At 42.8% G+C, this 12,534-nt stretch overlaps 1 protein-coding gene across 1 annotated transcript in view; it reads right to left on the bottom strand.

The window, feature by feature from the left end:
- Positions 1 to 203: 203 nt before the first annotated feature.
- FKBP4 (FKBP prolyl isomerase 4) overlaps positions 204 to 12,534 on the bottom strand; it is a 36,376-nt gene continuing 24,045 nt past the window's right edge. Inside the window, exons 8-10 of the mRNA XM_077468972.1 lie at positions 11,054 to 11,239; positions 3,435 to 3,674; positions 204 to 844 (exon numbers count right to left, since the gene is read on the bottom strand). Of these exons, the coding sequence (XP_077325098.1) occupies positions 722 to 844; positions 3,435 to 3,674; positions 11,054 to 11,239 (549 nt within the window). The 3' untranslated portion in view covers positions 204 to 721. The remainder of the gene's footprint in view (positions 845 to 3,434; positions 3,675 to 11,053; positions 11,240 to 12,534) is intronic.

Below are 12,534 nucleotides of genomic sequence, written 5' to 3'. Positions count from 1 at the left end.
TAGCAGATGGCCAGGTAATGCAGAGGAGGACACATTCCCACCCTAACTGCACCCTTCACAACATGGGGCCCCATAGCCCAAGGCCCCTGCTAATGACCATTTTCTTTCCATCTATTGCTCCCCCCCCTATTTAAATACTCCTATCATTTTAATACATGACCAAGTTTTTGATATTCATAAAAAAGCAGTCATCACAAAATAAGCACCAATAATACATTTATTTATTATTTACAGGAGATGAACACAGTGAAACAAACATTACAAAGATGAACAAAAATAAAATAAGAAACAAAAATTGCAGCAGATAAGAAGGGGCAGAAATTAAGCACCTAAACCAGAGTCTGACATGGAAATTGTGATTTAAGAGCTAAACCAAGCAAGGCCCCCAGGAGGGGTGTATTGACAAGGTGACTCCTCAAAACCCTTAGTGTGAACGATAGAGTGCAGGTAAACAAATTTCCCATTGGTGGCCAATCAGATGAAAGGATCTCACTTGTGCCCTTTCCTGATAGGCCGATGGGATATAAACTCCTGAGATAGAATGAGTGAACAGGCTGGAATGAAGAGAGATTGTACAGCGGTTATGGGTGTACTGGTGTGTGGAAAGTTTGTACAGATAACCGCATCCCCACCCTCCTCTCATAACAAATCTTCATAACCCCTACCCTACTGGCGCAGAGACGGATTGATTTGTATAAAAAAGGGACTAGCTCCGTTGCTCCTATGCTTCACTGATTTCGATGTCTGTGGCTCCGTTGTGATGAGCCTCTTGTGGGGATGTTGCTTCGCTCATCTCTACATCACTGCTGGCCAGGGACTGCTCTTCGGGAGCTTTAGAAGACTCCTAGAATAGAAAATAAATTAAGAATTAACTTGGCCTGTCACCACCTTAAAAAAAAAAAAAAAAAAAAAAAAAAAATACTGCACAGAAAAATCAAGTATTTTAAATGTAGTCCTCTCCTTTCTATAACTAAATGTTTAACCTCTTGCCGACCAGCAGCCGCCGTCATTATACTGCGGCAGGTCGGCACGATCCCATGAGCCATCGTAGCTATATATCGGGTAGCAGGCATGCCGATGCTCATGGCCGACGGTCGCGATGACTGCCGGTTACGAGAGGCAGAACAGGGACGTGTGTATGTGCGCGCGCGCGCGCGCGCGCGCGCGTGCGTGCGTGCGTGCGTGTGTGTGTAAACACACAAATCGCTGTTCTGTGAAGAGTGACAGATTGTGAGTTCCTAATAGCTAGGAACCAGATCTGTAATTTCCTCTAGGTCAATCTCCTTCCCCCAACACTTAGAAACACAAACAAGGAACACAGTTAACCCCCTTGATCGCCCCTAGTGTTAACCCCTTCCCTGCCAGTGAAATTTTTACAGTAATCAGTGCATTTTTATAGCACTAATCGCTTTATAAATGCCAATGGTCCCACAAATATGTCAAAAGTGTCCGATGTGTCCGCCATAATGTCGCAGTCCCAATAAAAAATAAAAATAAATAAATAAAAAAAAATAGGGGATATTATAGCAAAAAGTACTAAATATTGTGTATGTGAAAACTAGGATAGTGAGTAAAGCCTTGGCTAAGAACGGAACTGAAGCTGTCTGATATATTTGATGTGCCTATTTTCAAAGGTTCTGAGGTGAGAGTTCTGGGAGCATAGAGTTTCCCGTGTTTATATGAACATCTTTTTTACACCATTCCTTGAACATATTTGATGCTATTGAACCAAGATTTTGGGACTGTTTTTTGGGACTGTTTTTTGGGACTGTTCTTTGGGACTGTTCTTTGGGCCTTTTTTATGCATTTACATTTTTTTATGCACTTATATTTATTTTGATTTGAAGCACGTAGCACTTTTTGGGTTGCGCAGGACCATTCTATATTTGTAATTACAAAATATTGTGTTTTTTTCAAAATTTACACCTTTTTTGTTTATAGTGCAAAAAATAAAAACCACAGAGGCAATCAAATACCACCAAAAAAAAGCTCTTTTCGTGGGGAAAAAAACAACATCAATTTTGTTTAAGTGCAGCGTGGCATGACCACACAATTGTCAGTTAAAGCGACGCAGTCCCAATTCGCAAAAAACGGCCAGTCATTCAGCAGCCAAACCTTCCAGGGCTGAAGTGTTTAGTCAAAGTGTCAATGTGACTGAACTTGCTATGGAATGGACACTTTGTGAAGAGCCAATTCCCTAGCAAAGCCTGCTCACTCCTTGCAAGTCATAGCCCCTTGCCTCTTCTGGGAGTGTCCAATTACAGTCTGTGCTGGCCCAGCTCCTCTGTCCCTTCCCCCCCTACATACCCTTTTAAGTAGCTGCCAGGGCAGGGGTGAAGACTAGACAATAGTAGGGATAGGAAACCTTGGCACTGCAGCTGTTGTGGAACTACAAATCCCATGGCATTGTAAGCCCGACAGTCGTAGGCATGACTTCCAGAGGCATGATGGTATTTGTGAATCTGTATGGGAGTGGTTTTATAATTATCAATCACCTGCAGAGTTCTAATGAGGAAGGTAGCGGGGTCTGCATCACTTTAGACATGATTTCCCTTTGGGAGTATCTCACCAAAAATGTATTTGTTGTTGCAGGGGATGCCAAAAATCTGACTGGCATCTTAGGGCAAACTTCTGGGAAAATCAGTAAACCAAATCACACAAGCTGGAAATTTCATTTCTGGGGCGTATCTTTGTACAGAAGGCCTCCAGGTAGCCATATTGCATTGCATTTTACAGCAGTGCAGATTTAAAAAGGAAAGGTTATTTTTAAGAACATTCAATTACAATATGACCTGAGCTGCAAATGTTTATGCTGTATATTTATATTTTTTGCTATTTCCCCCCCCCCACAAAAGTGGCGTTACCCTTTAAAATGGGCATATAATCTTATGGGAAGATTTTTGTTGAAATTCATAGTGTGGTGACAGGTCTCTTTAATGTGCATACCCTGCCAAAACTTTTTATTTTTGCCTTAGGCCGATTTCACACTGGGGCATTGGCAGTAAAGCGCCGGTGTTTTTTGCTGCACTTTACCAGCGTTTTAGCATCGCTATTCGGCCGCTAGCGGGGTGTTTTTAACCCCTGCTAGTGGCCAAAAAACGCTTAAAACCGCCTGCAAAGCGCCGTGTGTACACTGCTCCTATGTAAGACGTGGTCAACCAGGACAGGAAGTAATGGGAAATCACTTTATTGGCGCCCCAGATTTCAGGGGCTTTGAATTCTTCCACAATATCATTTTTTTGGAGAGACAAACACATTAAAAAGGTTAATCAATAGCAGAACATGAACACCTGACTACTAACGCTTTTCAATTGTGTTTTTTCTCTTTCAGGTTATCCAAATCCCCTTTGAATCTTTTTTAAAGGAATGCTTTTTAATTTAAATTTTTCCCCGATGAGACATTGCCACTCCAGCCACAATGCACGCTCTCTCACCTTTTCCTCTTTCTCTGCCAGCCTCTGGAACATGTTGGCATAGATCTTCTTTTCCCGGAGGTGTTGCTCATGTATACGCTGCTGGCACTTGGCCATCTGAGTTCGTGCTGCCTTGTTATTGGGGTAAAGCTGGATCACCTTAGTGAAGTCATCCCTTGCCAGCTCGTATTCATTCACTCCTATGTAGGATTCGCCCCGGCGGAACAATCCTTTCTCATTGTTGGGTTCAAATTCTAGTGCCTGTAGGAGAGACAAATATATTGTTAAAGCTGAACTCCAGCCTTACACAGTTGTACAGGCTCCTTTCCTGTACTGAAATTGCTTAGGTCCCTTTCACACCGGGGCGTTGTTTTAGCGACGGTATGCGGCCGCTAGCGGGATGGTTTTAACCCCTGCTAGCGGCTGAAAAAGGGTTAAAACCGCCGCAAAGCGCTGCTTTGCCGGCTGTATAGCCACGCTGCCCCATTGATTTCAATAGGTAAGAGCGGTGAATACACCGCTCCAAAGATGTGGCTAGCAGGACTTTTTTCACCATCCTGCCAGCGCACCGCTCCAGCGTGAAAGCCCTCCGGCTTTTACACTGGAGTGAAAGGGCCCGTTTTTTTTTTTCAGGCGCTACACAGGTGATATTTTTAGCACTGTAGCCTGAAAACCGCCTCGGTGTGAAAGGGGCCTTACTCTGATTTCACTGTGATCTTCCCACAAAATGCATTTAAAAATGCAGCAAGTCAGAGCGAACTGCCTCAATCATGCCTGGAGGATTTCCAGTACCATATAGCTTTTTCCGCTCCCCACCCCGACTATCCTTGGCCCACTCTTTTCATTAATTGGATTTCAGTTCCTTTAATCATGGAAGCTCAGCATTACATGTGGGTGTTCCCTAAGGAGGTCTGCATGCAAATTAAGCCTGCATAGGAATGCCACTCTTCCAGACTGACATCCACAAACCCATGCATTGTGATACTCCCTTGTTATAGGAAGGTTGCTTGATACAAGCTGCGTGTGCCTACATTCATTAAGACATTTAGAAGCAGCAACATGCTTTTTGTATCACCTGTCATGATAGGGTTAAAAAACAAAAAACGATCCCTTTATAGTGAAAAAAAAACTAGATAATTACTACTATAAGGGGTTAATTTATACTGTGAAACAGTGAAAGCAATAAATACAGTATAATATGTAACACATGTAGAATAAATAATTCCCAGAAGTAGGATATACATCCAACTTACAAACGACTCCTACTTACAAACGGGGGCAGACAACAGGAAGTGAGAGGAAATCTACCCCTAGGAAGGGAAATTCCCTCCTGTAAAAGTTATGATGGGAAAAAAAATAAAAAATAGATGTCTCCACTGAGGCTTTATCACCAATCCTTGTTTCCACAACAACAACAAAAACATTTTCAAAATCCATTTGTCATTGGGACAGAAAGTGGAGGTGAAATCTTCTGAACAGGGGTACAGACAGCAAAACAAAACATTACAGGGGTGTTAACCCATCCCTATGCTATTCAAAAAAAATAAAAAATAAAAATAAAAAGCGTACTTTTTTTTTTGGATGAAAATAAATAAATAAATTTTTCCTACATGTTCCGACTTAAATACAAAATTCAACTTAAAGAGGGATTCCACCTACAAAAAAAAAAATATTAAAAGCCAGCAGCTATAAATACTACAGCTGCTGACTTTTAATAAATGGACACTCACCTGTCCCGGGTTCCAGCGATGCCGGCAGCCGAGGCCGATTGCTCGGCCCTCGGCTGCTGCCGCCACCATTTTAGGTGAGGGAATCAGGAAGTGAAGCAAATCGGCTTCACTTCCCGGTTCCCTACTGCGCATGCACGAGTCGCGCAGCACAATAGGAATTGTCCGCGCTGCCTCTGAGACCCGTGTGTGTCCCAGCAGACAGTGCGGCAGGACAGGAAATGGCGTAGACTCCCACGGGAGTCTATGCCCGGAAGTGGCAGGTATCTCCACCCCCCTCCCCCCTGAAAGGTGCCAATTGTGACACCGGAGGGGGGGGGGGGAGGGTTCCGATCAGCGGAGGTTCCACTTTAGGGTGGAACCCCGCTTTAAGAACAAACCTGCAGACCCCATCTTGTTTGTAACCCGGAGAGTGTCTATACAGGGTATATTAACTGTGAGCCAGGCATGAAGGGTAGAGGGGATATAAATATTTTTTTTAAATGGTATTAAAAGGCTGAGATTTTTTTGCATGTATATAATCATTTTAACGATAATGCACAATAGTGAACTTTTAATTTAAATTCAACTTTGAAGAGGGAGTCCACCTAAAAAAAAAAAAAAAATTATTAAAAGCCAATATATATATATATATATACTGCAGCTGCTGACTATTAATAAATGGACACTTACCTGTCCCACAGTCCAGCGAGTGTGGAACTGTTCTACAGCTTTTCTCCTCCTGGCCGGGCAGCCGCTTCTCTGCATCCATCTGACTGTCAGATGAGTGCCGTTCTTTTCCACGTATGTCTATAGGCAGGGCCTTCCCTTGATAAAAATCCTTGCACCATACCTCCGGTGTCTTCCCTTTTCCTGACCACCCCCTATGCTTTGCCACCTCTCTCTTTCCCACAACTTGGCCTCGTTCCCTGCCTCTGCTTGTATGTCCTACACTGTCAGCCTGGGGCTCGTGCCCTTGTGGTTCCCCGATTGTGTGGCAGCTCGCTACAGGATCAGAGAGCTCTCCCTGCTGAAAAACTCCAGTCCTCTGCACCTCCACTCCATCCCCAGCAGCAAGGGGGGAGAGAGTCGGGACTAAAAAAAAGCTGCCGGCCGGATGTGTAATAATCGGCTGGTAAGAAAGCAAACAGGAATACCGCTGAGCCTGCAGGCCAGAATCACCCCCCAAGTGGATGCTTAATTTGTTTGAGTGAAATAGCTTACTACTTATCGGAGCCTTTCCTATTTGCTTCCTTACCAGCCAATATTACACCAGCTACAGTACAGTTCCCCACATAATGTAGCACCCAGCCAATCTGAGCTGAGGACTGTGTTCTTCTTTGGACTTTTCTGTGTGGTTGTCTGGGAAACATTCAATAAATGTGTATCATTTTTATGGTTGCTATACTCTGTATTTATTGTCATTTACATAAGTGTGATGCTGGTAGATTTTGGGAGGTTTCTTTTACATTTGCGTTGTTGGTTGGTTTGTCTGCACTACTGACATTTTGGCATCCTAAGATCTGTGAGTAGGCACTATTAGCGCAGATATAATTATCCTATTTTTACTACACACTACTACCATGAACATCCGCATGGAAAAAAACATTGGGCCTTCAGGAAAAAACTCCAGACCCACCTCTTTTAAGTAGGAACTCAACGCAGGTCGAATCAAGCGCCTTGAGGCGATTCAGTTCCCATTTGTAGATCTATACAAGTCATTCATTCATTCATTCATTCATTCATACACGAGAAAGGGAATCGACTAAGCTGATGTTAACATTTATTTTTGTAACTTAATTCTGCATAAAACATGTAACAGTGTCATTTCAGGAGATAATTTTATGAGGGTGATTTAGGGGTGGGGCAGGGCAGGGTAGGGTTGGGTGAGGTTGGGCAAATGGTGGTGAATAACTCTTAGGGCTAGTTTACACTTGCTTCAAAACAAGGCTTTGGACAGGCTTTGTCAAAGCTCCTGTCACTTCAAAAATTGCTTCAAAAATTTAATTAGTTAGTTAGTGGTGCTTTAAAAGAGTCTTCAAAGCCTCCATAGAAGTCTATGGCAAAGCTCTCTTGAAGCACCTGCAGCTTTTGAGAGGCTTTAAATTCAGCTTCCCTTTGTTTTGGAGAAAATGCAGATATGAGATATCCACGCACACAGGGCATCTGCCAAGCTTCAACAAAGCTTCAAAAGAGCATCACCAAAGCTTCATAAACACATCATAAAAGCATGTTGAAGTGGTAGGCATGTGTTGACTTCAAGGCCTGGCTAGTAGCTCAGGACTTCAAATTTTGAGCCCTACCTTCTATTACCTCCAGTCTATCATCCTCCAGTTCTGTGTTAAGGTGTAGCTTTTCCCCACACATAGCCTTAAATTGATTGTAAACAAAAGGTTGATTTTTTTTCTGTTTTAGACAAAAAAACCTTGCCACTCTTACCTGCTCTGCAGCATGGTTTTGCACAGACCAGCCCCGAACCTGCTCCTCTGGGGTGCCCCACCAGTGCTTCTGACTCCTCCTGGCTTTAGTACCCCTATAGCAAGCCGCTTGCTATAGAGGTACTTGTGTGGGCTTGAACCCCTCAGTTGACACACACAGTGCATCTCGGCTCTGCCCCCTGCTCCATACTCACAGGCTATGATTGACAGCAGCAGGTGCCAATGGCTCCAGTTGCTGCATCTGAGTCTTGTGAGGGGAGAGAGGGGTGCTGATGCTCACAGGTACATAGGTAGTTTGATATCGGGATTAGGTAAGTCTACGCTGAGCTAGTCACAGAAGAATTTTTACCTTAATCCACGGAATGCATTAGGGTTAAAAAAAAAAAAAAAAAAAAAAAACTCTGCCTTTAGAATCACTTTAAATTATTTCCTTCTTCTGCCCAGGACTACATGTTCCACGAAGCATTGCTCCTCACATTATCACAAGCCGTCAGGCACTTACTGACATGTATGGATGGTGTACTGAGTGGTATGTGTGCTTCACTGTGTATACTGATATATACAGTGGTGTGAAAAAGTGTTTGCCCCCTTCCTCATTTCCTGTTCCTTTGCATGTTTGTCACACTTAAGTGTTTCGGAACATCAAACCAATTTAAACAATAGTCAAGGACAACACAAGTAAACACAAAATGCAATTTGTAAATGAAGGTGTTTATTATTAAAGGTGAAAAAAAATCCAAACCATCATGGCCCTGTGTGAAAAAGTGATTGCCCCCTAAACCTAATAACTGGTTGGGCCACCCTTAGCAGCAACAACTGCAACCAAGCGTTTGCGATAACGTGCAATGAGGCTTTTACAGCGTCCTGGAGGAATTTTGGCCCACTCATCTTTGCAGAATTGTCCTAATTCAGTTACATTAGAGGGTTTTCGAGCATGAACGGCCATTTTAAGGTCATACCACGACATCTCAATAGGATTCAGGTCAGGACTTTGGCTAGGCCACTCCAAAGTCTTCATTTTGTTTTTCTTCAGCCATTCGGTGGTGGACTTGCTGGTGTGTTTGGGATCATTGTCCTGCTGCAGAACCCAAGTTCGTTTCAGCTTGAGTACACGAACAGATGGTCGGACATTCTCCTTCAGGATCTCTTGGTAGACAGCAGAATTCATAGTTCCTTTTATCACGGCAAGTCTTCCAGGTCCTGAAGCAGCAAAACAGCCCCAGACCATCACACTACCACCACCATATTTTACTGTTGGTATAATGTTCTTTTTATGAAATGCAGTGTTCCTTCTACGCCAGATATACTTGGACACACACCTTCCAAAGAGTTCCACTTTTGTCTCATCGGTCCACAGAATGTTGTCCCAAAAGTCTTGGGGATCATCAAGATGTGTTGTGGAGAAATTGAGACGAGCTTTGATGTTCTTTTTGCTCAGCAGTGGTTTTCTCCTTGGAACTCTGCCATGCAGGCCATTTTTGCCCAGTCTTTTCCTGATGGTGGAGGCATGAACGCTGACCTTAACTGAGGCAAGTGAGGCCTGCAGTTCCTTGGACTTTGTTGTGGGGTCTTTTGTGACCTCTTGGATGAGTCGTCGCTGCGCTCTTGGGGTAATTTTGGGTGGCCGGCCACTCCTGGGAAGGTTCACCACTGTTCCATGTCTTCGCCATTTGTGGATAATGGCTCTCACTGTGGTTCGCTGGATTCCCAAAGCTTTGGAAATGGCTTTATAACCCTTTCCAGACTGATAGATCTCAATTACTTTCTTTCTCAATTGTTCCTGAATTTCTTTGGGTCTCGGCATGATGTGTAGCTTTTAAGGATCTTCTGGTGGACCTTACTGTGTCAAGCAGCTCCTATTTAAGTGATGCCTTGATTGTGAACAGGTGTGGCAATAATCAGGCCTGGGTGTGGCTAGAGAAATTGAACTCAGGTGTGGACAACCACAGTTATAGTATGTTTTAACAAGGGGGGCAATCACTTTTTCACACAGGGCCATGATGGTTTGGATTTTTTTTCACCTTTAATAATAAACACCTTCATTTACAAATTGCATTTTGTGTTTACTTGTGTTGTCCTTGACTATTGTTTAAATTGGTTTGATGTTCCGAAACACTTAAGTGTGACAAACATGCAAAGGAACAGGAAATGAGGAAGGGGGCAAACACTTTTTCACACCACTGTATGAACGGTAGATTGAGCTGTATGTATGTTGCACTGTATTTCCTGATATGTAAACAAATAAGGCATTCTGTGTGCTGGCTAACTAATAAATAATGAAAGTAATCAAATATAATCGTTTCAGCCCTAATGAAAATGAAAAGGTTTTATCTAAAAATGTAATTTGCAAACTGATGAAGGAGGGAAGGAGGTATGTTAGATATATTTTCTCATGTTAAGTCCAATCATGGTAATGTGTCAGTGTAACACTTCCAGGTATTTACTACTTCCAACAGAGATCACAGCACAGTACTTCCCCTGACTATGCCTTCATATATTTTTTTTTATTATTCCAGAAGGTTGGAGTAATCTTTGCTCAGGCATTATCCACAGTCACCATTTACTTCCTGGACCAAGATGCCAGTTCAGAGATGACAGAATCATGCACATCCTGGTGCCTCTGCCGTTCTAAAGCCTCGTATACACGATCAGATTAGCGGAAGAATTTGTCAGTTTTTTGTTGCACGAAAGTCTCATATCGACAGAGAAGCGGTTACTCAACATGCGAAAATTTTCATATGACAGAACTCAACTTCAGAAGTCATGTGATGTATTAAATATTTTTGTAGGTGTTCTTTCGTTTGAGCATGCATAGTCTTGCTCTTATGATTTTTGTCAGATGAAAACTGTACTAATTAAAATGAAAATCAGACGTTGTGTTCACATACGAGAAACATTTTATAGCCTGCACATATAGTTTTTGTCATCCGAAAATTCAGAAATCGTCTGTCGAAAGCACCATTCTAACGATCAGAAAAATTGACAGATCGTTCGTCTGGATGAAATTTTACTTCTGATCAGAAGATGGCTTCTGATCGTGTGTATGGGTCTTTAGTCTGTGTTCACAAATGTCTGACAGATCAATTCCTGCAGCAGCCTTTCCCCTTGTGACTTACTACAAAGTTACAATGTTGGAGTCTGATCACAAGTAAAGCAGGAGGAAGCTGAGTAAATGTTTCCGCTTGCCTGCAGCAAACCAAAGACATCTAATCAGAAGCAAAGTCACTGGACTGTAGCTCAAGGATGGCGATGGCTTTGGATATTTGGAAGCTTTACTGATGCCATGTATTGTGACAAGTCAGCAATTTATGAATTGGAGAGCTCCTGAAAGGTCCGCTTCAAAGTTGATTTTCAAAAAATGCACTCTTCAGGCAATTCACAGCATAGCAGTAAGCCATGCTGGTGGAAAGCTGAAAAGTGCCTTCAAGTACTTCCTCTGCTGTTTATATGTGGTATACAGTATATGAACTGTTTATAAGAATTGCTCTGTCCTCACCTTGTTACAGTTTTCCAGAGCATGCCTGTACTCCGCCAGCTTCAGGTAACAGGCGGCCAGGTTTAGAAATGCCGCCAAAAGCAGGGATTTGGATTTTGCGCTCTCTTCATCTGACAATCCACTCTCGTGTTCCAGCCACTGGACAATCTTCTTGTACTGGATGACAGCTGGACGGAACTTCCCTGCCTGAGATGGAGTAAAAAAACAAAACAAAAAAACCCTACATGAACATTTTATTTGCACACTGCAGTAGGCAATACAAAGAATGTTTTTATGGTTGGTATTAGGGTTGCACCTATACCAAGCATTTGCATGAGTACTTGTACTCATGTAAATGCTCCAATGATTAATCCGATACCCTCCAGGAACGAAGAGGTGCCACTTGCTCAATCCGGAAGTCAGTGGGCGGAGAGAAGACAGAGGAAGTCAATAACATGCTGGCAGGTAAGCTGGCTGGGGCAGGGGCGACCCCTCAGATTTGGTAACGGAAGGGACGTTCCATCATAACACCGCAACTCCCATCTTGGTACACCCTGCACTCGGCCGCAGTAAGCCTGCAGTCAGAAGGCGGCAGCGGACATCTTGTTACATCCAGCCAATATAGTGAAATTTTACTATATGGGTTGAGTGTAAAAAAAAAGAAAAAAAAAAAAAAAAGTATGGATGTCCGCCGACACGGGCTGATCGTCAAGGAGAGAGACAGGACAGAGCTCTGCCTATGTAAACAAGGTAGGGCTCTGTCCTGTCAGTGGAGAAGTGATGAATTTTGATTCCCTGCAAAAGGGAATAAAGTCCATCATTTCCCTTAGTAAAACCACAACACAGTGTACACAAACACTGAATAGGCACACATTAAACCCTTTAACCACTTGCCACCTGCCATATAGCAAAATTACACCAGCAAAGTGGTTGCAATATCCTGACTGGACGTCATATGACATGGTCAGGATAACATCACATAACATAATATGTGATAGACCAACACAAAGATGCACATAATTGTGAAACTGAAGGGAAATGATAAATGGTTTTCAAATTATTTTACAAATAAATGTGAAAAGTGTGGCGTGCATTTGTATTCAGTTCCCCTTAGTCAATACTTTGTAGAACCACATTTCACTGCAATTACAGCTGCAAGTCTTTTTGGGGATGTCTCTACTAGCTTTGTACATCTAGAGAGGGACATTTTTGCCCATTCTTCTTTGCAAAATAGCTCAAGCTCTATCAGATTGGATGGAGAGTGTCTGAACAGCAATGTTCAAGTCTTTCCACAGATTCTCAGTTAGATTTAGGTCTGGACTTTGACTGGGCCAGTCTAACACATGAATATGCTTTAATATAAACTATTCCATTGTAGCTCTGGCTGTATGTTTAGGCTTGTTGTCCTGCTGGAAGGTGAACCTCTGCTCCAGTCTCAAGTCTTTTGCAAAATCTAACAGGTGTTCTTCTAAAATTGCCCTGTATTTGGTTCCACCCATCTT

This window comes from Lithobates pipiens, unplaced genomic scaffold, assembly GCF_037356315.1.
Source record: "Lithobates pipiens isolate NorthernLeopardFrog02 unplaced genomic scaffold, aLitPip1_a1.2 Scaffold_8, whole genome shotgun sequence".
NCBI lineage: Eukaryota > Metazoa > Chordata > Amphibia > Anura > Ranidae > Lithobates > Lithobates pipiens.
This window is presented reverse-complemented; position numbering and strand designations above follow the sequence as displayed.